The sequence below is a fragment of the Pleurodeles waltl genome, chromosome 6 (genome assembly GCF_031143425.1).
Source record: "Pleurodeles waltl isolate 20211129_DDA chromosome 6, aPleWal1.hap1.20221129, whole genome shotgun sequence".
NCBI classification, from domain to species: domain Eukaryota; kingdom Metazoa; phylum Chordata; class Amphibia; order Caudata; family Salamandridae; genus Pleurodeles; species Pleurodeles waltl.
Window position 1 is genome coordinate 1,718,243,053 of NC_090445.1, and position 27,347 is coordinate 1,718,270,399.

Genomic DNA, 27,347 nt, shown 5'->3' on the forward strand with positions numbered 1-27,347 from the left:
CCAACAGCACCCACAACTGCTGCCACCACAGCAGAAACAACAGCTGCCACAACAGCAGCCACAACAGCTGCCACCACAGCAGAAACAACAGCTGCCACAACAGCAGCAACAACAGCAGCAACTACAGCAGCCACAACAGCAGCAACAACAGCTGCCACAACAGCTGCCACCACAGCAGAAACAACACCAGAAACTACAGCAGCATCAACAGCAGCCACAACAGCAGCCACACCAGCTGCCACAACAGCTGCCACCACAGCAGAAACAACACCTGAAACAACAGCAGCCACAACAGCTGCCACCACGGTGGCAACAACAGCTGCCACCACAGCAGAAACAACAGCAGCAACAACAGCTGCAACTACAGCAGCAACAACAGCAGTAACTACAGCAGCCACAACAGCTGCCACAACAGCTGCCATCACAGCAGAAACAACACCTGAAACAACAGTAGCCACAACAGCTGCCACCACAGCAGAAACAACACCTGCAACAACAGCAGACACAACAGTAACCACAACATCAGTAACTACAGCAGCAACTACAGCAGCAACAACAGCAGCCACAACAGCTGCCACAACAGCAGCCACAACAGCAGCAACTGCTGCAGCCACAACAGCAGCCACAACAGCTGCCACCACAGCAGAAACAACACTTGCAACAACAGCTGCCACTACAGCAGAAACAACAGCAGCAACTACAGCAGCCACATCAGCAACTACAACAGCAGCAACAACAGCAGCAACTACAGCAGCCTCAACAGCAGCAACAACAGCTGCCACAACAGCTGCCACCACAGCAGAAACAACAGCAGAAACAACACCTGAAACAACAGCTGCCACCACAGCAGAAACAACATCTGCAACAACAGCAGACACAACAGTAGCCACAGCAGCAGCAACAACAGCAGCCGCTACAGCAGCCACAACAGCACCCACAACAGCTGCCACCACAGCAGAAACAACAGCTGCCACAACAGCAGCCACAACAGCTGCCACCACAGCAGAAACAACAGCTGCCACAACAGCAGCAACAACAGCAGCAACTACAACAGCCACAACAGCAGCCACAACAGCTGCCACCACAGCAGAAACAACACTTGCAACAACAGCTGCCACTACAGCAGGAACAACAGCAGCAACTACAGCAGCCACATCAGCAACTACAACAGCAGCAACAACAGCAGCAACTACAGCAGCCTCAACAGCAGCAACAACAGCTGCCACAACAGCTGCCACCACAGCAGAAACAACACTTGCGACAACAGCAGACACAACAGTAGCCACAGCAGCAGCAACTACAGCAGCCGCTACAGCAGCCACAACAGCACCCACAACAGCTGCCACCACAGCAGATACAACAGCTGCCACAACAGCTGCCACCACAGCAGAAACAACAGCTGCCACAACAGCATCAACAACAGCAGTAACTACAGCAGCCACAACAGCAGCCACAACAGCTGCCACAACAGCTGCCACCACAGCAGAAACAACACTTGCAACAACAGCTGCCACTACAGCAGCAACAACAGCAGCAACTACAGCAGCCACATCAGCAACTACAACAGCAGCCACAACAGCACCCACAACAGCTGCCACCACAGCAGAAACAACAGCTGCCACAACAGCAGCCACAACAGCTTCCACCACAGCAGAAACAACAGCTGCCACAACAGCAGCAACAACAGCAGCAACTACAGCAACCACAGCAACAACAGCAGCAACAACAGCAGCAACTACAGCAGCCTCAACAGCAGCAACAACAGCTTCCACAACAGCTGCCACCACAGCAGAAACAACACCTGAAACAACAGCAGCCACAACAGCTGCCACCACGGCAGAAACAACACCTGCAACAACAGCAGACACAACAGTAGCCACAGCAGCAGCAACTACAGCAGCCACTACAGCAGCCACAACAGCACCCACAACAGATGCCACCACAGCAGAAACAACAGCTGCCACAACAGCAGCCACAACAGCTGCCACCGCAGCGGAAACAACATCTGCAACAACAGCTGCCACAACAGCAGCAACAACAGCAGTAACTACAGCAGCCACAACAGCTTCCACCACAGCGGCCACAACAGCTGCCACCACAGCAGAAACAACACCAGCAACAACAGCTGCCACTACAGCAGCAACAACAGCAGCAACTACAGCTACCACAACAGCAGCAACAGCAACTGCAGCACCCACAACAGCAGAAACAACACCTACATCAACATCAGCCACAACAGTAGCTACAACAGCTGCAACAACAACTGTCACTACAGTAGCAACAGCTGCAACAACAGCAGCTACAACAGCTGACACCACAGTTGCAACAACAGCAGCTACAACAGCAGCCACCACAGCAGCCATAACAACGGCCACCACAGCAGAAACAACACCTGCAACAACAGTAGCCACAACAGCAGCAACAACAGCAGCAACTACAGCAGCAACTACAGCAGCTACAACAGCAGCAACAACAGCAGCCACAACAGCTGCCACCACAGCAGAAACAACAACTGCAACAACAGCAGACACAACAGTAGCCACAACAGCAGCGACAACAGCAGCAACTACAGACGCCACAACAGCTGCAACAACAGCAGCAACAACAGCATCAGCTACAGCAGCCACAACAGCAGCCACATCAGCTGCCACCACAGCAGAAACAACACCTGCAACAACAGCAGACACAACAGTAGCCACAACCGCAGCAACAACAGCTGCCACCACTGCAGAAACTACACCTGCAACAACAGCTGCCCCTACAGCAGCAACAACACCTGCAACTACAGCTACCACAACTGCAGCAACAACGGCAGCAACTACAGCAGCCACAACAGTAGAAACAACACCTTCAACAACAGCAGCCACAACAGCAGCAACAACAGCTGCTACCACAGGTGCCACAACAGCAGAAACTACAGCTGCCACAACAGCAGCTACAACAGCAGCAACAACAGCAGCAACTACAGCAGCCACAACAGCTGCCACCACAGCAGAAACAACACCTGCAACAACAGCAGTCACAACAGTAGCCACAACAGCAGCAACAGCAGCAGCAACTACAGCAGCTACAACAGCTGCCACCACAGCAGAAACAACATCTGCAACAACAGCTGCCACTACAGCAGCAACAACAGCAGCAACAACAGCTACCACGACAGCAGCAACCACAACAGCAACTACAGCAGTCACAACAGCAGAACCAACACCTGTATCAACAGCAGCCACAACAGTAGCTACAATAGTAGCAACAACAGCTGCTACCACAACTGCGACAACAGAAGCAACAACGGCAGAAACCACAGCTGCCACAATAGCTGCAACTACAGCAGCAACAACAGTAGCAACTGCAGCAACCACAACAGTGGTTACAACAGCAGCAACAACAGCAGCAACTACAGCAGACACAACAGTAGCCACAACAGCAGCAACAACAGCAGCAACTACAGCAGCAACAACAGCTGACACCACAGCAGAAACAACACCTGCAACAACAGCAGACACTACAGTAGCCACAACTGCAGCAACAACAGCTGCCACCACAGCAGAAACAACACCTGCAACAACAGCAGCAACTACAACAACCACAACAGCAACTACAACGGCAGCAACTACAGCAGCCACTACAGCAGAAACAACACCTGCAACAACAGCAGCCACAACAGTAGTCACAACAGCTGCAACAACAGCTGTCACTACAGCAGCAATAACAGCAGCAACAACAGCTACCACGATAGCAGCAACAACAGCAGCAACTACAGCAGCCACAACAGCAGAATCAACACCTGCATCAACAGCAGCCACAACAGTAGCCACAACAGCAGCAACAACAACCGCTACCACAACTGCGACAACAGCAGCAACAACAGCTGCCACCACAGCAGAAACATCACCTGCAACAACAGCAGCAACTACAGCAGCTACAACAGCTGCAACAACAGCAGCAACAACAGCAGCAACTACAGCAGCCGCAACAGCAGCTACAACAGCAGGAACAACACCTGCAACAACAGCAGCCACAACAGTAGCCACAACAGCTGCAACAACAGCTGTCACTACAGCAGCAACAACAGCAGCAACAACAGTTGCAACTACAGCGGCAACAACAGTAGTAACTACAGCAGCCACAACAGCGGCTTCAACAGCAGCAACTACAACAGACACAACAGTAGCCACAACAGCAGCAACAACAGCAGCAACTACAGCAGCCACAACAGCTGCAACAACAGCAGCAACAACAGCTGCCACCACAGCAGAAACATCACCTGCAACAACAGCTGCCCCTACAGCAGCAACTACAACTACCACAACAGCAGCTACAACAGCAGCAACTACAGCAGCCACAACAGCAGAAACAACACCTGCAACAACAGCAGCCACAACAGTAGCCACAACAGCAACCACAACAGCTGCTACCACAGGTTCCACAACAGCAGCAACAGCAGCAGCAACCACAGCAGCCACAACAACAGCTACAACAGCAGCAACTACAGCAGCCACAACAGCAGCCACAACAGCTGCCACCGCAGCAGAAACAACACCTGCAACAACAGCAGCCACAACTGTAGCCACAACTGCTACAACAGCAGCTGCCTCTACAGCAGCAACAGCAGAAACAACAGCAGCCACAACAGCAGAAACAACACCTGCAACAACAGCAGACACAACAGTAGCCACAACAGCAGCAACAACAGCCGCTACCACAGCTGCCACAACAGCAGCAACAACAGCAGCAACTACAGCGGCCACAACAGCTGCCACTGCAGGAGCCACCACAGCAGCCACAACTGCAGAAACCACAGCTGCCACAACAGCTGCAGCTACAACAGCAGCTACAACAGCAGCAACAACAACAGCAACTACAACAGCTACAACAGCAGCCACAACCACAGCTTCCACAACAGCTGTAACTATAACAACGACAACAGCAGCTACAACAGCAGCAACAAAAGCAGCAACTACAGCAGCCACAACAGCTGCCACCACAGCATCCGCAACAGCAGCCACAACCGCAGAAACCACAGCTGCCACAACAGCTGTAAGTATAACAGCAACAACAGCAGCTACAACAGCAGCAACAACAGTAGCAACTACAGCAGCCACAACAGCTGCCACCACAGCAGCCACAACAGCTGCCACCACAGCAGAAACAATACCTGCAACAACAGCAGACATAACAGTAGCCACAACAGCAGCAACAGCAACAACTACAGCAGCCACAACAGCTGCAACAACAGCAGCAACAACAGCAGCAACTACAGCAGCCACAACAGCAGCTACAACAGCAGGAACAACAGCAGCAACTACAGCAGACACAACAGCAGCCACAACAGCTGCCACCACAGCAGAAACAACACCTGCAACAACAACAGCCACAACAATAGCCACAACAGCTACAACAGCAGCTGCCTCTACAGCAGCAACAGCAGCATCATCAGCAGCAACTACAGCAGCCACAACAACAGAAACAACACCTGCAACAACAGGAGCCACAACAGTAGCCACAACAGCAGCAACAACAGCCGCTACCACAGGTGCCACAACAGCAGCAACAACAGCAGCAACTATAGCAGCCACAACAGCTGCCACTGCAGGAGCCACCACAGCAGCCGCAACTGCAGAAACCACAGCTGCCACAACAGCTGCAACTACAACAACACCTACAACAGCAGCAACAACAGCAGCAACTACAGCAGCTACAACAGCAGCCACCACAGCTGAAACAACACCTGCAACAACAGCAGCCACAACAGTAGCCACAACAGCAGCAACAACAGCAGCAACTACAGCAGCCACAACAGCTGCAACAACAGCAGCAACAACAGCAGCAACTACAGCAGCCGCAACAGCAGCTACAACAGCAGGAACAACAGCAGCAACTACAGTAGTCACAACAGTAGAAACAACACCTGCAACAACAGCAGCCACAACAGTAGCCACAACAGCTGCAACAACACCTGTCACTACAGCAGCAACAACAGCAGCAACAACAGCTACCACAACAGCAGCAACAACAGCAGCAACTACAGCAGCCACAACATCAGAATCTGCATCAACAGCAGCCACAACAGTAGCCACAACAGCAGCAACAACAGCCGCTACCACAACTGCGACAACAGCAGCAACAACCGCAGAAACCACAGCTGCCACAACAGCTGCAACTACAGCAGCAACAACAGTAGCAACTACAGCAGCCACAACAGTGGCTACAACAGCAGCAACAACAGCAGCAACTACAGCAGACACAACAGTAGCCACAACAGCAGCAACAACAGCAGCAACAACAGCTGCCACCACAGCAGAAACATCACCTGCAACAACAGCAGACACAACAGTAGCCACAACTGCAGCAACAACAGCTGCCACCACAGCAGAAACAACACCTGCAACAACAGCAGCCACAACAGTAGCCACAACAGCAACCACAACAGCTGCTACCACAGGTTCCACAACAGCAGCAACAGCAGCAGCAACCACAGCAGCCACAACAACAGCTACAACAGCAGCAACTACAGCAGCCACAACAGCAGCCACAACAGCTGCCACCGCAGCAGAAACAACACCTGCAACAACAGCAGCCACAACTGTAGCCACAACTGCTACAACAGCAGCTGCCTCTACAGCAGCAACAGCAGAATCAACAGCAGCCACAACAGCAGAAACAACACCTGCAACAACAGCAGACACAACAGTAGCCACAACAGTAGCCACAACAGCAGCAACAACAGCCGCTACCACAGCTGCCACAACAGCAGCAACAACAGCAGCAACTACAGCGGCCACAACAGCTGCCACTGCAGGAGCCACCACAGCAGCCACAACTGCAGAAACCACAGCTGCCACAACAGCTGCAGCTACAACAGCAGCTACAACAGCAGCAACAACAACAGCAACTACAACAGCTACAACAGCAGCCACAACCACAGCTTCCACAACAGCTGTAACTATAACAACGACAACAGCAGCTACAACAGCAGCAACAAAAGCAGCAACTACAGCAGCCACAACAGCTGCCACCACAGCATCCGCAACAGCAGCCACAACCGCAGAAACCACAGCTGCCACAACAGCTGTAAGTATAACAGCAACAACAGCAGCTACAACAGCAGCAACAACAGTAGCAACTACAGCAGCCACAACAGCTGCCACCATAGCAGCCACAACAGCTGCCACCACAGCAGAAACAATACCTGCAACAACAGCAGACATAACAGTAGCCACAACAGCAGCAACAGCAACAACTACAGCAGCCACAACAGCTGCAACAACAGCAGCAACAACAGCAGCAACTACAGCAGCCACAACAGCAGCTACAACAGCAGGAACAACAGCAGCAACTACAGCAGACACAACAGCAGCCACAACAGCTGCCACCACAGCAGAAACAACACCTGCAACAACAACAGCCACAACAATAGCCACAACAGCTACAACAGCAGCTGCCTCTACAGCAGCAACAGCAGCATCATCAGCAGCAACTACAGCAGCCACAACAACAGAAACAACACCTGCAACAACAGGAGCCACAACAGTAGCCACAACAGCAGCAACAACAGCCGCTACCACAGGTGCCACAACAGCAGCAACAACAGCAGCAACTATAGCAGCCACAACAGCTGCCACTGCAGGAGCCACCACAGCAGCCGCAACTGCAGAAACCACAGCTGCCACAACAGCTGCAACTACAACAACACCTACAACAGCAGCAACAACAGCAGCAACTACAGCAGCTACAACAGCAGCCACCACAGCTGAAACAACACCTGCAACAACAGCAGCCACAACAGTAGCCACAACAGCAGCAACAACAGCAGCAACTACAGCAGCCACAACAGCTGCAACAACAGCAGCAACAACAGCAGCAACTACAGCAGCCGCAACAGCAGCTACAACAGCAGGAACAACAGCAGCAACTACAGTAGTCACAACAGTAGAAACAACACCTGCAACAACAGCAGCCACAACAGTAGCCACAACAGCTGCAACAACACCTGTCACTACAGCAGCAACAACAGCAGCAACAACAGCTACCACAACAGCAGCAACAACAGCAGCAACTACAGCAGCCACAACATCAGAATCTGCATCAACAGCAGCCACAACAGTAGCCACAACAGCAGCAACAACAGCCGCTACCACAACTGCGACAACAGCAGCAACAACCGCAGAAACCACAGCTGCCACAACAGCTGCAACTACAGCAGCAACAACAGTAGCAACTACAGCAGCCACAACAGTGGCTACAACAGCAGCAACAACAGCAGCAACTACAGCAGACACAACAGTAGCCACAACAGCAGCAACAACAGCAGCAACAACAGCTGCCACCACAGCAGAAACATCACCTGCAACAACAGCAGACACAACAGTAGCCACAACTGCAGCAACAACAGCTGCCACCACAGCAGAAACAACACCTGCAACAACAGGTGCCCCTACAGCAGCAACTACAACTACCACAACAGCAGCTACAACAGCAGCAACTACAGCAGCTACAACAGCAGAAACAACACCTGCAACAACAGCAGCCACAACCGTAGCCACAACAGCAACAACAACAGCCGCTACCACAGGTGCCACAACAGCAGCAACAACAGCAGCAACTACAGCAGCCACAACAGCAGGAACAACAGCAGCAACTACAGCAGGCACAACAGCAGCCACAACAGCTGCCACCACAGCAGAAACAACACCTGCAACAACAACAGCCACAACAATAGCCACAACAGCTACAACAGCAGCTGCCTCTACAGCAGCAACAACAGCAGAAACTACAGCAGCCAGAACAACAGAAACAGCACCTGCAACAACAGGAGCCACAACAGTAGCCACAACAGCAGCAACAACAACAGCCGCTACCACAGCTGCCACAACAGCAGCAACAACAGCAGCAACTGCAGCAGCCACAACAGCTGCCACTGCTGGAGCAACCACAGCAGCCACAACTGCAGAAACCACAGCTGCCACAACAGCTGTAACTATAACAGCAACAACAGCAGCTACAACAGCAGCAACAACAGTAGCAACAACAGCAGCAACTACTGCAGCTACAACAGCAGCCACAACCGCAGCCACAACAGCAGCCACAACCGCAGAAACCACAGCTGCAACAACACCTGTAACTATAACAGCAACAACAGCAGCTACAACAGCAGCAACTACAGCAGCCACAACAACTGCCACCACAGCAGCCACAACAGCAGCAACAACACCTGCAACAATAGCTGCCACTACAGCAGCAGCAACAGCAGCAACTGCAGCTACCACAACAGCAGCAACAACAGCAGCATCTACAGCAGCCACAACAGCAGAAACAACACCTGCAACAACAGCAGCCACAACAGTAGCCACAACAACTGCAACAACAGCTGCCAATACAGCAGCAACAGCTGCAACAACAGCAGCTGCAACGGCTGGCACCACAGCAGCAACAGCAGCTACAACAGCAGCCACCACAGCATCCACAGCAGCTGCCACCACAGCAGAAACAACACCTGCAACAACAGCTGTCACTACAGCAGCAGCAACAACTGCTGCAACAACCACTGCAACAACAGTAACCACAACAGCAGCAACAACAGCAGCCACAACAGCTATCACAACAGCAGCAACACCTGCTTCAACAACAGTAGCCACTACAGCAGGAACAACAGCTGCAACAACATCTGCTACAACAGCTGCCAGTACAGCAGGAACAACTGCTGCTACAACAGCAGCAACCACAGCAACAGCAACTACATCAGCAACCACAGCTTCCATAACAGCAACAACTTCAGTCACCACAGCAGCCACAACAGCAGCAACCACAGCAGCCACAACAGCAGCAACCACAGCTACCACAACTGCAGCAACAACAGCAGCAACTACAGCAGCCATAACAGGAACAACAGCAGCAACAGCGGCTACAACAGCAGCCACAACAGCTGCCAGTACAACAGCAACAACCACTGCCACAACAATAGCCACAACAACTGCAACAACAGCAGCTACAACAGCTGCCAGTACAGCAGCATCCACACCAGGAACAACAGCAGCCACAACAGCTCCCACCACAGTGGCAACAACAGCAGCAACCTCAGCAGCCACAACAGCAGGAACCACAGCAGCTACAACAGCAGGAACCACAGCAGCCACAACAGCAGAAACCACAGCAGCCACAACAGCAACAACAACAGCAGGAACCACATCAGCCATAACAACTCCCACCACAGCAGCAACAACAGCAGCAACCATAGCAGCAACTACAACATCAACAACAACAGCAGCTACCACAGCAGCTACGGCAGCAGTAACCACAGCAGCCACAACAGCCTCTTCCACAGCTGCCACCACAGAAGCAACAATGGGAGTAACTACAGCAGCTGCAACAGCAGCCACTACTGCCGCAACAACCACTGCAACAACAACCACTGCAACAACAGCAACCAGAACAGCAACAACACCTGCTGCAACAACAGTAGCCACTACAGCAGGAACAACAGCTGCAACAACATCTGCTACAACAGCTGCCAGTACAACAGGAACAACTGGTGCTACAACAGCAGCTTCCACAGCAACAGCAACTACATCAGCAACCACAGCTGCCACAACAGCAACAACAACAGTCACCACAGCAGCCACAACAGCAGCAACAGCAGCCACAACAGCAGCAACCACGGCAGCCACAACAGCAGCAACCACAGCTACCACAACAGCAGCAACAACAGCAGCAACAACAGCAGCCATAACAGGAACAACAGCATCCACAACAGCAGCAACACCAGCTGTCACCACGGCTGCCACTACTGCAGCAACAATCGCTGCCACCACAGCAGCAACAACGGCTGCCACAACAGCAGCAACCACAGCAGGGAGCACAGCAGCAACAACAACAGCAACAATAGCTCCTACCACATCTGCCACCACAGCAACAACAACAGTTGCCACAACAGCAGCAACCACCGCAGGGACAACAGCAGCCACTTCAGCTCCCAGCACAGCAGCAACAACAGCAGCAACTGCCGCTGCAACAACAGGAGAAACAGCAGCAGCCACTACAGCAGGTACAAAAACAGCCACAACAGCTGCAACAACAGCAGTTACAACAGCAATAACAACAGCTGCAACAACCAGGCGAGGCTCTTCCGCTATGGCGGAGGAGAGTCACCCCGCCAGTAGTAGCAACTGCAAACTGTTTACTACAAAATGATAATAAACTATATTTATTATTGTTTTGTAATAAAAGGGCGGAGCCACGGGCTATAATGGGAACGAGGTACAGTGCTCTGCACTCCCCCACCCCGTGCGCATGTATGTTTGGCCGGCCATCGCGGGCCGGCCAAACACACATGCGCACTGGGAGAGAGCAAGCACAGTCTTCTAATCTGCCTGGGAGCGCCCTGGCTGGGTTCTCCCAGCCAATCCAAATGCTGCCGTCAGCAGCGTTCGGATTGGCTGCAGGGCAGGCTGGGAGCCTGTAGTGCAGGAGAGGAGCGGTGCGGCGGCAGCAAAGCAGGTAAGTGATTTTTTTTTTTTTAATTCATTCGCCCCCGCACCCAGCCCCACACCTCCCACATGCACCACCCATCACCCATCAAAGCCCCATGAACCACTCCTGGCAACAACAGAAGCAACAACATGAGCAACAACAGCTGCCACCACAACAAGGACAACAGCAGCCACAACAGTAGCCACAACTGCAGCCACAACCGGTGCCATTCCAGCAGCAACAGCCACTACAATGACAGGAGTGGGAACAACAGCTCAGATGACACAGTAACCACAGGAGGGAATGCTGCTACCACAGAGAGCACAACTACTACTGCTACTATATGAGGCTCTAGCACTACTACTGCTGCAGGGACCGACCACTGAGGGCATCACTACTACCACTTCTGGAGGCACCACTACTACCACTGCTACTACCACAGATGGAGGTGTCAATACTACTACCCTAGAAGGTGCTACAAGTACCACTGCTAATAGCACCACTACTACCACTGCTGCAGGCACCACTTCTAACACTGCAGGAGGCACCACTACTACCACAGGAGGTACCACTACTACCACTGCTGGAGGTACCATTACAACCACTGCTAGTAGCACCTCTATTACCACTTCTGGAGGCACCACTACTACCACAGATGGAGGTGTCACTACTACTACCCTAGGAGGAGCTACAAATACCACTGCTGGAGGCGCCACTACTACCTCTGCTGGAGGCACCACTACCACCACTGCTGGAGGCACCATTACTACCACTGCTGGTAGCACCTCTACTATCACTGCTGGAGGCACCACTACTACCACAGATGGAGGTGTCACTACTACTACCCTAGGAGGTGCTACAAGTACTACTGCTAAAGGCACCACTACTACCACAGGAGGCACCTCTACTACCTCTGCTGAAGGTGCCATTACTACCACTGCTGCAGGCACCACTTCTAGCACTGCTGGAGGCACCATTACTACCACAGGAGGCACCATTACTACCACTGCTGGAGGCACCATTACTACTGGGGGCACCACTACTACCACAGATGGAGGAGTCCCTACTACTACCTTAGGAGGTGCTACAAGTACCACTGCTAAAAGCACCACTACTACCACAGGAGGCACCACTACTACCTCTGCTGAAGGTGCCCCTACTACCACTGCTGCAGGCACCACTTCTAACACTGCTGGAGGCACCATTACTACCACAGGAGGCACCACTACTACCATTGCTGGAGGCCCCATTACTACCACTGCTGGGGGCACCACTACTACCAAAGATGGAGGTGTCACTACTACTACCCTAGGAGGTGCTACAAGTACCACTGCTAAAAGCACCACTACTACCACAGGAGGCACCACTACTACCTCTGCTGAAGGTGCCATTACTACCACAAGAGGCACCACTACTACCACTGCTAGAAGCACCATTACTACCACTGCTGCAGGCACCACTTATAACTCTGCTGGACGCATCACTACTACCACAGGAGGCACCACTACTACCACTGCTGCAGGCACCACTTCTAACACTGCTGGAGGCACCATTACTACCACAGGAGGCACCACTACTACCACTGCTGGAGGCACCATTACTACCACTGCTGGGGGAACCACTACTACCACTGCTGGGGGAACCACTACTACCACTGCTGGAGGAGCCATTACTACCACAGGAGGCACCACTACTACCACTGCTAGAAGCACCATTACTACCACTGCTGCAGGCACCATTACTACCACTGCTGGGGGCAGCCCTACCACCACTGCTGGTAGCACTACTACTACCAATGCTGGGAGTAGCACTACTATCTCTGCTGATAGCACCACTACTCCCACTGCTGGAGACACCCTTACTACCACTGCTGGGGGCAGCACTACTACCACTGCTGGAGACACCATTACTACCACTGCTGGGGGCAGCACTACTACAACTGCTGGAGACACCATTACTACCACTGCTGGGGGTAGCACTAGTACCACTGCTGGTAGCACCACTACTACCACTGCTGGAGGCACCATTACTAACACTGCTGGAGGCGCCACTACTACCACAGGAGGGACCACCACTATCACAGGAGGCACCACCACTATCACAGGAGGCACCACCACTACCACAGGAGGCACCACTACTACCTCTGATGGAGACACCATTACTACCACTTCTGGGGGCACCACTAGTACCACAGGAGGCACCACTACTACCACTGCTGGAGGCACCATTACTACCACTGCTGGAGGTGCCACTACTACCACTGCTGGAGGCACCATTACTACCACTGCTGGGGGTAGCACTACTACCTCTGCTGGTAGCACTACTACTACCACTGCTGGGAGTAGCACTACTACCTCTGCTGGTAGCACCACTACTACCACTGCTGGAGGCGCCACTACTACCTCTGCTGGAGGCACCACTACCACCACTGCTGGAGGCACCATTACTACCACTGCTGGTAGCACCTCTACTACCACTGCTGCAGGCACTACTACTACCACAGATGGAGGTGTCACTACTACTACCCTAGGAGGTGCTACAAGTACTACTGCTAAAGGCACCACTACTACCACAGGAGGCACCTCAACTACCTCTGCTGAAGGTGCTATTACTACCACTGCTGCAGGCACCACTTCTAACACTGCTGGAGGCACCATTACTACCACAGGAGGCACCACTACTACCACTGCTGGAGGCACCATTACTACCACTGCTGGGGGCACCACTACTACCACAGATGGAGGTGTCACTACTACTACCCTAGGAGGTGCTACAAGTACCACTGCTAAAAGCACCACTACTACCACAGGAGGCACCACTATCACAGGAGGCACCACTACTTCCTCTGATGGAGACACCATTATTACCACTGCTGGGGGCACCACTACTACCACTGCTGGAGGCACCATTACTACCACTGCTGGAGGTGCCACTACTACCACTGCTGGAGGCACCATTACTACCACTCCTGGGGGCAGCACTACTACCCCTGCTGGTAGCACCACTACTACCACTGCTGGTAGCACCTCTACTACGACTGCTGGGGGCAGCACTACTACCACAGGAGGCACCACCACTATCAAAGAGGTACCACCACTATCACAGGAGGCACCACCACTACCACAGGAGGCACCACTACTTCCTCTGATGGAGACACCGTTATTACCACTGCTGGGGGTACCACTACTACCACAGGAGGCACCATTACTATCACTACTGGAGGCACCACTACTACCACTGCTGAGGGCACCACTACTACCACTGCTGGAGGCACCACTACTACCACAGGAGCCACCACTATTACCACAGCTGAAGGCACCACTACTACCACAGGAGGCACCATTACTACCACTACTGGAGGCACCACTACTACTACTGCTGGAGGCATCACTACTACCACTGCTGGAGGCACCACTACTACCACTGCTGGAGGTGTCACTACTACCACAGGAGGGACCACCACTATCACAGGAGGCACCACTCCTACCTCTGATGGAGACACCATTACTACCACTTCTGGGGGCACCACTACTACCACGGGAGGCACCACTACTACCACTGCTGGAGGCACCATTACTACCACTGCTGGGGGCACCACTACTACCACTGCTGGAGGCACCATTACTACCACTGCTGGGGGTAGCACTACTACCTCTGCTGGTAGCACTACTACTACCACTGCTGGGAGTAGCACTACTACCTCTGCTGGTAGCACCACTACTACCACTGCTGGAGACACCATTACTACCACTGCTGGGGGCAGCACTACTACCACTGCTGGAGGCACCATTACTACCACAGGAGGCACCACCACTATCACAGGAGGCACCACTACTACCACTACTGGAGGCACCATTACTACCACTGCTGGTAGCACCTCTACTTCCACTGCTGCAGGCACCACTACTACCACAGGAGGCACCACTATTACCACTGTTGAAGGCACCATTACTACCACTGCTGGGGGCACCACTACTACCACTGCATGAGGTGCCACTACTACCTCTGCTGGAGGCACCATTACTACCACTGCTGGAGGCACCACTACTACCTCTGCTGGAGGCACCATTACTACCACTGCTGGAGGCACCTCTACTACCAGTGCTGGTAGTACCTCTACTACCACTGCTGGGGGCAGCACCGCTACCACAGGAGGCACCACTACTTCCTCTGATGGAGACACCATTATTACCACTGCTGGGGGTACCACTATTACCACTGCTGGGGGCACCATTACTACCACTGCTGGGGGCAGCCCTACTACCACTGCTGGTAGCACTACTACTACCACTGCTGGGAGTAGCACTACTACCTCTGCTGGTAGCACCACTACTACCTCTGCTGGAGGCACCATTACTACCACTGCTGGAGGCACCTCTACTACCAGTGCTGGTAGTACCTCTACTACAACTGCTGGAGACACCATTACTACCACTGCTGGAGACACCATTACTACCAATGCTGGGGGTAGCACTACTACATCTGCTGGTAGCACTACTACTACCACTGCTGGGAGTAGCACTACTACCTCTGCTGGTAGCACCACTACTACCACTGCTGGAGACACCATTACTACCACTGCTGGGGGCAACACTACTACCACTGCTGGAGGCGCCACTACTACCTCTGCTGGAGGCACCATTACTACCACTGCTGGAGGCACCTCTACTACCAGTGCTGGTAGTACCTCTACTACCACTGCTGGGGGCAGCACCGCTACCACAGGAGGCACCACTACTTCCTCTGATGGAGACACCATTATTACCACTGCTGGGGGTACCACTCTTACCACTGCTGGGGGCACCATTACTACCACTGCTGGGGGCAGCCCTACTACCACTGCTGGTAGCACTACTACTACCACTGCTGGGAGTAGCACTACTACCTCTGCTGGTAGCACCACTACTACCACTGCTGGAGACACCATTACTACCACTGCTGGGGGCAGCACTACTACCACTGCTGGAGACACCATTACTACCACTGCTGGGGGCAGCACTACTACCACTGCTGGAGACACCATTATTACCACTACTGGTAGCACCACTACTACCACTGCTGGAGGCACCATTACTAACACTGCTGGAGGCGCCCCTACTACCACAGGAGGGACCACCACTATCACAGGAGGCACCACTCCTACCTCTGATGGAGACACCATTACTACCACTTCTGGGGGCACCACTAGTACCACAGGAGGCACCACTACTACCACTGCTGGAGGCACCATTACTACCACTGCTGGGGGCACCACTACTACCACTGCTGGAGGCACCATTACTACCACTGCTGGGAGTAGCACTACTACCTCTGCTGGTAGCACCACTACTACCACTGCTGGAGGCGCCACTACTACCTCTGCTGGAGGCACCACGACCACCACTGCTGGAGGCACCATTACTACCACTGCTGGTAGCACCTCTACTACCACTGCTGCAGGCACCACTACTACCACAGATGGAGGTGTCACTACTACTACCCTAGGAGGTGCTACAAGTACTACTGCTAAAGGCACCACTACTACCACAGGAGGCACCTCTACTACCTCTGCTGAAGGTGCTATTACTACCACTGCTGCAGGCACCACTTCTAACACTGCTGGAGGCACCATTACTACCACAGGAGGCACCACTACTACCACTGCTGGAGGCACCATTACTACCACTGCTGGGGGCACACCTACTACCACAGATGGAGGTGTCCGTACTACTACCCTAGGAGGTGCTACAAGTACCACTGCTAAAAGCACCACTTCTACCACAGGAGGCGCCACTATCACAGGAGGCACCACTACTTCCTCTGATGGAGACACCATTATTACCACTGCTGGGGGCACCACTACTACCACGGGAGGCACCACTACTATCACTGCTGGAGGCACCATTACTACCACTCCTGGGGGCAGCACTACCACCCCTGCTGGTAGCACCATTACTACCACTGCTGGTAGCACCTCTACTTCGACTGCTGGGGGCAGCACTACTACCACAGGAGGCACCACCACTATCAAAGGAGGTACCACCACTATCACAGGAGGCACCACCACTACCACAGGAGGAACCACTACTTCCTCTGATGGAGACACCGTTATTACCACTGCTGGGGGTACCACTACTACCACAGGAGGCACCATTACTATCACTACTGGAGGCACCACTACTACCACTGCCGAGGGCACCACTACTACCACTGCTGGAGGCACCATTACTACCACTCCTGGGGGCAGCACTACCACCCCTGCTGGTAGCACCATTACTACCACTGCTGGTAGCACCTCTACTTCGACTGCTGGGGGCAGCACTACTACCACAGGAGGCACCACCACTATCAAAGGAGGTACCACCACTATCACAGGAGGCACCACCACTACCACAGGAGGAACCACTACTTCCTCTGATGGAGACACCGTTATTACCACTGCTGGGGGTACCACTACTACCACAGGAGGCACCATTACTATCACTACTGGAGGCACCACTACTACCACTGCCGGGGGCACCACTACTACCACTGCTGGAGGCACCACTACTACCACAGGAGCCACCACTATTACCTCTGCTGAAGGCACCACTACTACCACAGGAGGCACCATTACTACTACTACTGGAGGCACCACTACTAAAACTGCTGGAGGCACCACTACTACCACTGCTGGAGACACCTTTACTACCAGTGCTGCAGGCACCACTACTACACCAGGAGGCACCACTACTACCACTGCTGGAGGCACCATTACTACCACTGCTGGTAGCACCTCTACTTCCACTGCTGCAGGCACCACTACTACCACAGAAGGCACCACTATTACCACTGTTGAAGGCACCATTACTACCACTGCTGGGGGCACCACTACTACCACTGCTGGAGGTGCCACTACTACCACTGTTGGAGGCACCACTACTACCACAGGAGGCACCACTATTACCACTGCTGGAGGCACCATTACAACCACTGCTGGGGGCACCACTACTACCACTGCTGGAGGCACCATTACTACCACTGCTGGAGGCACCTCTACTACCAGTGCTGGTAGTACCTCTACTACCACTGCTGGGGGCAGCACCGCTACCACAGGAGGCACCACTACTTCCTCTGATGGAGACACCATTATTACCACTGCTGGGGGTACCACTATTACCACTGCTGGGGGCACTATTACTACGACTGCTTGGGGCACCTCTACTACCAATGCTGGAGGCACCACTATTACCACTGCTGGAGGCACCATTACTACGACTGCTGGGGGCACCTCTACTACCAATGCTGGAGGCACCACTATTACCACTGCTGGAGGCACCATTACTACGACTGCTGGGGGCACCTGTACTACCACTGCTGGAGGCACCATTACTACGACTGCTGGAGGCACCATTACTACCACTCCTGGGGGCAGCACTACTACCACTGCTGGTAGCACCTCTACTACGACTGCTGGGGGCAGCACTACTACCACAGGAGGCACCACCACTATCAAAGGAGGCACCACCACTATCACAGGAGGCACCACCACTACCACAGGAGGCACCACTACTTCCTCTGATGGAGACACCATTATCACCACTGCTGGGGGTACCACTACGACCAGCACCACAGGAGGCAACACAGCCGCTAGTATAGGAGGTACATCATTACACTGAGCTGTATTGCTAGAGAATGTTCTTTGCTAGAAGATAAAGTCAGTGTGAGAGCTTGGTGGACCAATGCGTGAACAAGACAATCCTATTTTGGGAACCCGCATATGGAGTGAGGCGGAGACTGGTGGCAAAATGGGGCACGGCCATGAGGTGTGGAGCCAGGACAGGGTGGCGCAATGACGACAGTCAGAGTTAACCAGAATAACAAAAGCCTTATTTGCACACTGGCCTCCTCTAAGTGAACTGAGAAGAAAAATGTGACAGTGAAGCTTTTCCATCTCAAGTAATTTGTCACAAATCAACTGCACCTAGGATAGCTTAGAAGTTCAGGAGCTTGAGCAGAAAAAGATGAGAATCCAGCAATTCTCAGGGTATAAAACTGGGGGAGTACCTCCTGTAAAGGCAAAGGAGGGTAAAGTTAATTTTAGTGCAATGGGGAGCGTAGTGGTAAAGGGCGGTTACGAGTAAATTAAAAAGAAAAGGGGTGTTTGGAATTTCCCCATGGAAAAAAAAATATATTACATTTTAGAAACGTAATACATATTTATATATATATTTTACCTAGTGGTGGATGTCATTCTGTAGTTATAGTAAAGACCACGTTTCCATAGTAAAAGCATTTTTTTACTTGTCTATATCTTTAACCCTCTGATGTCTTTTCATGAACATTTTCCAAAAGAAACCATTTTGCGGTGGTTCTTATTGCACATGGAAAGTTTCGGGGTGATCCATCAAGTGGAGGATGAGAAAAAAAGGGGGGTTCAAAAAAGTTGTGTTTCCCATGTTAATTCCCATAGGACCTTTAGACATATCTACAGCCTGAACCACTGGAAGGAATTACGCCAAATTCGGCAGAAAGCTAGATTTCGGTATGCAGATTGCGGTTACGGTAAATCCATTCAGTAGTTTCTGAGAATTTAAGGGAAATTCAAATTTGTATTTCCTGCTAAAGCAGCTCTTTGCTTGCTGAAGCAATGGCACCACGAGGGAAGCCTTAAGGTTTCCCCTGCAGTGCCGGATAGCATTTTTGTGAAGCAAAAACATAAATACATGAATTAATATGTAGGGAACGCTGGGGAGCCCTTGAGGGATCCTTTGCGGTCCCAGATAGCCCAAAAAAGGCTACAAAGGCAAAAAAACTATTGAAAAAAAAAAACAATATCTCAGTGCGAGGGTTTAAGTCCAGCCAGAATCGCTTTCATTTTTTTATTACAAAATATTTTAATTTGCAAAATTGCAAAAGAATGACAGATACTTGTTTATTTTAAATTGTACAGAAATATTGTATTCTAAGTAGATCAGACATCAAAACCTAAAAAAATCTCTATCTCTCTCCCTCTCGCTCTTTTTCTCTCTCTTTCAATCTTTTTCTCCCACTCACACATGCACTCATACCATTCGCACCCACTCACAGACCCTCTCAGCCCCTCACGCACCCACTCACAGACCTCCTCAGTCCCTTGTGCACACTTACATATCTCCAGTCAGACCCTCACGCACCCACTCACAGACCCACTCAGACAGTTACGCACCCACTCACAGACCCACTCAGTCCCTTGTGCACACACTTACATATCTCCAGTCAGACCCTCACGCGCCCACTCACAGAACCTCTGAGACAGTTACGTACCCACCCACAGACCCACTGACAGCTTCATGCACCCACTCACAATCCTGCCCACACACACTCACTAAAGTACTGATGTATGCACTTTCACACTCAGACAGACACTCTCACAGCCAATCTCACCCCCAGATACACCTTCCCACACCTATTGTTCACGCAGAGAGGCTGCAGCCAACTTCCACTGCACACAGCCAAAAGGCTGTGCACAGCATGGGGTTGGGTAGTTAATGGGGTCTGGCTGCAGGCCAGGTCTTGTGGGCAACCTTCGCTGCACACAGACGAAGGCCGTGCATGGTAAAAGGTTGGGAGCTTCTAGAGGGTTTGCCTCAAGGTTGGGCCCTGTGGCCCACAGCTGCCGTGTATGGCAGTGCACAGCGGTTGTTGGATTAACGTATAGTAATGAAAATTACTATGGGGGTTATTCTAACTTTGGAGGAGTGTTAATCCGTCCCAAAAGTGACGGTAAAGTGACGGATATACCACCAGCCGTATTACGAGTTCCATAGGATATAATGGACTCGTAATACGGCTGGTGGTAAATCCGTCACTTTTCCGTCACTTTTGGGACGGATTAACACCTCCTCCAAAGTTAGAATAACCCCCTATATGTTGAAAAAAACATTGAAATTCAATGAAAAAAACAAAGTTTACAGGGACTTTATAGTTAAGAAAGAGAATAAAAAAAAACAGAAATTCATTTAAAAAAACAAAGGTTACAAGAACGTTATAGTTAGGCTCACATTTTAAATACATGAAACCATAGAAATTCACAAGTTATAGTTACCTTTAGAAACTATAACTCTTGCCCTAAGGTACCTATGACTTGTGCCCTTGCAATGCACTGCTAATGACCCCACAAACTAAGGCATAACAACACAAACATAACAGCTTTGATAACATTTTTTAGAGTAATGTAATATTTACAATGACATTTTTCATGAAAAAACTGTACATGGCGAGGGCGCGAGTTATAGTTACCTTGAGGCAGGAGTTATAGTTACCTCGGGAAACTCTTAACTATAACTGGTGAATTTCTATGGTTTCGTATTCTTAAAATGTGAGCCTAACTATATTATAAATATATCCATAACTCCTGTTTGTCAGCGCTGACGCCAAGTAAATAGTCACGACCACCATCTCGTCATTTCAGTAGCAATTTATTTTCATAAATGTGACAGCTCTACTAGTGCCCAACGTGTTTCGGAGACTCAGTGTCCTTGATCACGGGTCTGTAAAATTTATGAAAATAAACTGCTACTGAAATGACAAGTTGGTGGTCGTGACTGTTTACTTGGCATCAGAAACGGAAGTTATGGATGTAAGGGGAGTTGCTACCCGGTTAAGACCTGCCGCAACAGGGAACTGGAAAGCAAAACATTGAGGTGGAATATATGTATATATATATATATATATATATATATATATACATATATATATACATATATATATATATATACATAAGTATAACTCGCACCCTAAGGTAGCTATAACTTGCACCCCTGCCATGCAGAGGTATCTGATCAGTAATTTTACTCCAGATGATACAGTGACATTATCAATGATGTTATCAAAGATGTCATGAGTGCTGTAATTTGTGGGATAATTAGCAGTGGATGGTAAAGGGGGGGAGTTAGAGTCACTTGTAATAACTCCAACTATAACTGTTGAATTTCTCTGGTTTTGTGCTAGTAAATTCAGAACCTAACTATGACGTCCTCGTAACCTTTGTTTTTTTAAGTGAATTTCTAAGGTTTTTTAAATTCTTTATTCCTAACTATAACATGCCTGTAACCTTTGTTTTTTTCAGTGAATTTCTAGGGTTTTTAATGTAAAGTAATTTCAATCCCTATACGTTTATCCAATCACTGCTGCGCATGGCCTTCAGCCGTGCGTGGCATAGGTTGACTGCAGAGTCCCTATAACCCCCTAAACTTGCGCCTCACACATGTTTTGGCAGTGCACGGCAGGGGTTGGCCACAGGGTCTGGCCTGTGGCCACCCAACCCCACACCACGCAGCCAACCCCTATATCCATCCAACCCTCTCCACCCACGGCCAGAGAGTTTGTCTAAGCTTTAATAAATGATGTAATTAAAATTATATATTTTAGTCCATATTGATAAGAAAAATGTAATTCTCAAATACAAAGAGTGCAATTACATTTCAGCATACATCCTAAATATTTGCATTTAAAAAGTATATAAAACAGGAATATGACTACTGAAAAACCTAGAGTGGAACCCTCGTCCTTTGGAGTGAACGTCTGAGACCTTTACCTCTAAGCCACAGGAAAAACGTTGCAAGCTTGTGGCAAAAATAAATAAATGTTTAATCATTAGGAACAGTCAAAACACTAGTAAATAAACTGACACTCTGCATGAGATACCAGGACTTGGACCTTCAACCTACTGAGTAACAGTCCAGGAGCCTTGCAAGAAGGCCAGAAGAGACTCGCATCTGCTGAGCCCCAAAACAAAGCTATAGCATTTGCAAGCTAACATCTTGCTTGTGTGCCGCTTTGAAGTCACTCTATGGAGAGACGGTTGTTATTGCCATAGTCTTTCCATGGAATAACTTCAAAGTGGCATGCAGACATGTTGCTTGCTGCCAACGGAGCGCAGTGGGGGCAGCCTGATAGCCCCCATGGTTCTAGGTAACTTCCGGCATCCTGTGGGAGCCAGCATTGCTCCAGCAAGCAGGGAGCTGCTTTAAATAGCAACCCCCTGCTTGTGGAAGCAATGTTTTCATCTGTTTCCCTGCATGCATGTTTGTGAGCAGGGAAACAGATGAAAACTCCAGTTTCTGCATACAGGAGCTGTTTGACACCTCCCACTTGCAGGAAGCTCAGTTATGTTTGCTTTTGCTTGGTGAGCGCTATCAGTTCCCACTAAGCAAAAGCACACAGCTATGTCCCGGGGGTGGGCACCTGGGAACCTAGAAAGAGCTGGTCCCGGGAGGTGGTGGTACCCAGGGCCATGTATGGCTCTACTAGGGGAGCACATGGCCCCCCCTCCTAGGTTGTATTTGCCATGGGGAGGCGGTGGTCCCCAGGGCCATAACGGACTCCCTTCATTCTTTTATTTCAGCCCTGGGGAGGTGGCGGGCTCCAGGGCTGCAGGGGTCCATGCAGTTCCAGCTTGCAATTTAATATTTGCTCTGGGAAGGTGGTGGTCTCCAAGGCTGTGGGGGGCTATGCGGCACCCCCACGTCTAATTTGGTGTTTGTCCCAGGGAGGTGGTGGCCCCGCAAATGCAGATTCGATTTAGCCCTGGGGAGGTGGTGGTCCCCAGGGCTCTGGGGAAGGCCATACGGGCCTTCCCCTATCAAAATAACGTTTTGGCCCACAGACTTAGTGGTCCCCAGGTGCACGGTGGGGTCCCATGGCCACCCACATTTTTATCTCTGATTGCTTTGGGAAGGTGGTCATCCCTGGGGATAAAACAAGCCCTTGGAGCAGGCACGTGTGTCCCACTCCCATCAGGGAGCGAGATAAAAGACAAGGTCAAATTTTTCTGAGATTGATTTTCAAAAATTGCTTTTTAGCCCTTGCGGGGATCTGTGGGGGACCCCTAGACCAAGGCTAGGGGTTTAGGGTCACCCTACCCTGGCCCCTTTTCCATTTTTAAGCTATATATGTGCAACTCGGCTCAAGCAAAGTACAAAGATGGCTGCCAACACTTGTTGAAGTGTTGGCAGCCAATCAGATATCAGCACAGGTACAGCTGGATCCGTGGAATAGCCGCATGCCTAGATATCTATATTTTTGAAAATCTAATATTTCAAAAACTACTCCACAGATTTACATACAGTCATAAAAAGCACTGTTTCTGGACCAAGAGCTAACTTTCTGCCAAATTAGGTGTAATTCCGTCCAGCGGTTTGGGCTGTAGTCATGTTCAAAATCCCTACAGAAAAATGCATTGGGAAAACATGTTTCAGGACCTTCCCTTTTTATAGGCCCCTGCTTGAAGATTCACTCCGGAACTTTTAAGACAGTAGCTGAACTGACTAAAGTATAGGTTTTGAAAATTTTGTGAAGATTCATCAAGAATCACCAACGTTCTGGGCAAAACAAAAAACACTCTTCCTATGGAAACTAGGTCCAAAATATCCTACCTACTGGCAATCAGGTAAAATATATATATATATATATAAAGCATAGCTTGGTGAAGGCATGTGTTGTAACCCAACAAGGAATTAGCCAATAAGGAATGCTTTACCCTGTGCTCACCTGTCCAACAGCTGCTGAGTTGTGAGTCGTAGCTCCACTCATTTCCAGCTGTCACTCGGAGAGGCTGCTGCCACTTCCAGACAAAGCATACAACCGAAACACAGATTTCTCTTGATTTGTGTCATCTTTTCAGGTTAACACTGACTGAGGGGCCCAGCTCACTCACTGCTCCACTGTGTGCCTATCTCCATGGGCCCACACCCACTTCTGACATGAAAAGACCGCTGCTTGGACCATGCCCATGGTTTACAAACTGAAACAAAATAAAATGTTTGTTCCTTTAATTTTTGCAGAGCAGCACCAGCTTCTCTGTCTCTGCACACAGAAGAGCAGGCTGGAGCCTGCTGCAAGATGGAACAAGGGGATGAGAGGTCTCCCCAGGAGACAGAGACTGGTGCCACGCACCACTGGGCCTGGGGGGTGTCTGCAACACCCCTAGCTCCTGCAGTCTTCAGGTAGTCTTTCTGCCACTGCCAACTTATAGGAACACTGACCTAAAGTAGCCTGACTCGGTATGGAATTGGGTTCAGTCCTGGCCACCTGCATCTTCTTAACGGCGGAATGACATCCATTGGTCCCCTTGAGTGTGCCCTTGGAGGTGGTCTGCAACCAGCCTTATCTACATCTAGAATACTACTGTCTGGTTTAATGGACGTCTTGTAAGGACTGCTAAAGACTGTTGCACCCAATACCCATAACCCTTTTTCTTGCATTTCCCCCAGGGACAACCACGCTCAGCGGAGGAGGCTCAGTCAGTGTTGAAGGTCTGAGTGACTGGCAGATCATCCTCATCAGCCTGGGGGCTATTGGGCTCGCAGCCACACTGGTCGGCCTCTTCTGCATGGTAAGGACAAACATGGCGGCTGCATCATCATCGCTGAGGCTTGGTGGGATGGTGAAAATACCTTATACATGGGGCAGGGCCTCCTGAATGGGGGTCACTGAACTGGAATCACTGAACAAAAGTACTTATTGAGAATCACTGACTGTGAGCCTCAGACAGAATAGAAATCAAAGAAATGAAATTGCTTAAATGGAATCACTGAGCATCAGTCACTGAATATGAGTCAGTGACTGGTAGTCTCTGAGAGTGACTCACTGAATATAAGTCACTGAATAGAAGTATCTAAATGGAAGTCTGAATTAGAGTTACTGAATGCGATTCATGGGATGGGGGTACGTGAATGGAGATTACTGAATGGGAGTCATTAATTGAGAGTCGTTTAGGGTGAAACATTGAATGAGATCATCAGAAGAGGGATAGTTTGATCACTTAATGGTCCCTGACTGGGAGTAATTCCAGAAATTTCACTAAATGAGATCCTGAATCAGGTGTCTGTTCATGATGTCCTTTGACTGGTAACTACAGAGTGAAGGGACTGATTGGTAGCATTTGGCAGGGATCGTTGAGGTACCATCGATAAGAGTCATCGATCAGAAACCATCAACGGCAGGCACCTCATCTGGGGTCAAAGACCATAGGCTCCAGAGACTTTCAGCCAAGGATTTGGAGTCAGTGACATGAAATCATTGATCTGGAATTACAAACTGAGCATTATGCTTTGAGAGGCCTTGATCATGAGTGCTCCACCAGGAGCAAGTGATAGGCAGTAAGTCGTGATTAATCGTGTGTCATTAATTCCGAGTGATTGTTTGGAGTGATTGAATTGGGTTACCAGTTAGTATTAATCAGAGATCATTGGTTAGGAGCCATCAAATTGCTCCCATTCGCTGTAGTCTTTAGTCTTAGGATGGCACTTGTTGAATGGCACTCATTCACTGGGGATAATCAATAACAATCCCTCAATCTGAGTCATTGTTTGGGGGAAATAATAAATGGGAGTCAAAGATTCAGAGTCAGTTTAGAGACATTGATTTGTAGGTGTTGATTAGATTGGGGAACTGGGAGTCATTAATTAGGAATCATTAATTGACATCATCAGTTGGATTGATTGTTCAGAGTCACTGATTTAGAGACAGCAATTGGAGTCAATAGTTGAAGGTTACTGGGAGACATTTATTTTTAGTTACTTTTTCAGAGCTGTTGATGCAAGTTTTATTTTCTAAGTTCTCCTTGGTCTTTAATGACTGGGGGTCACTAGTAGTCATAAATTGTTAGTTGTTGTTTGAGAGCAGAAGGGTAATTGATTTATAGTCCCTGATTGGGTGTCAATTAATGGACATTTTTGGTTGTCATTATTTGGATTTAAATGTGTCTTCATTTTGTATTCATTCATGGACTTTGAATAAGAATCGATAAACAGGAAATTAAAAATTCTGAGTTATGGGTTGGGGAGTCAGGGATTCATCAAACAAGTGTTGTTGGCTTTGGGCGCGCACACGCTCATCTGCAACGTCTGAATCTATAGCAGATTTCTGGATATCCATGA

General features: G+C 50.3%; 2 protein-coding genes across 2 annotated transcripts in view; both read left to right on the plus strand.

The window, feature by feature from the left end:
- The window catches only part of LOC138301833 (homeobox protein 2-like), a 54,435-nt gene extending 28,640 nt beyond the window's left edge, over window positions 1-25,795 (plus strand). Inside the window, exons 3-4 of the mRNA XM_069242331.1 lie at window positions 7,847-11,041; window positions 25,680-25,795. Coding sequence (XP_069098432.1) covers window positions 7,847-11,041; window positions 25,680-25,719 — 3,235 coding nt within the window. The 3' untranslated portion in view covers window positions 25,720-25,795. The remainder of the gene's footprint in view (window positions 1-7,846; window positions 11,042-25,679) is intronic.
- On the plus strand, window positions 11,243-19,103 carry LOC138302235 (mucin-22-like). The gene is made up of 2 exons (XM_069242555.1): window positions 11,243-11,253; window positions 15,569-19,103. Exons 1-2 carry the CDS (start codon window positions 11,243-11,245, stop codon window positions 19,101-19,103), a joined length of 3,546 nt encoding a protein of 1,181 aa, XP_069098656.1.
- Window positions 25,796-27,347: the final 1,552 nt, after the last annotated feature.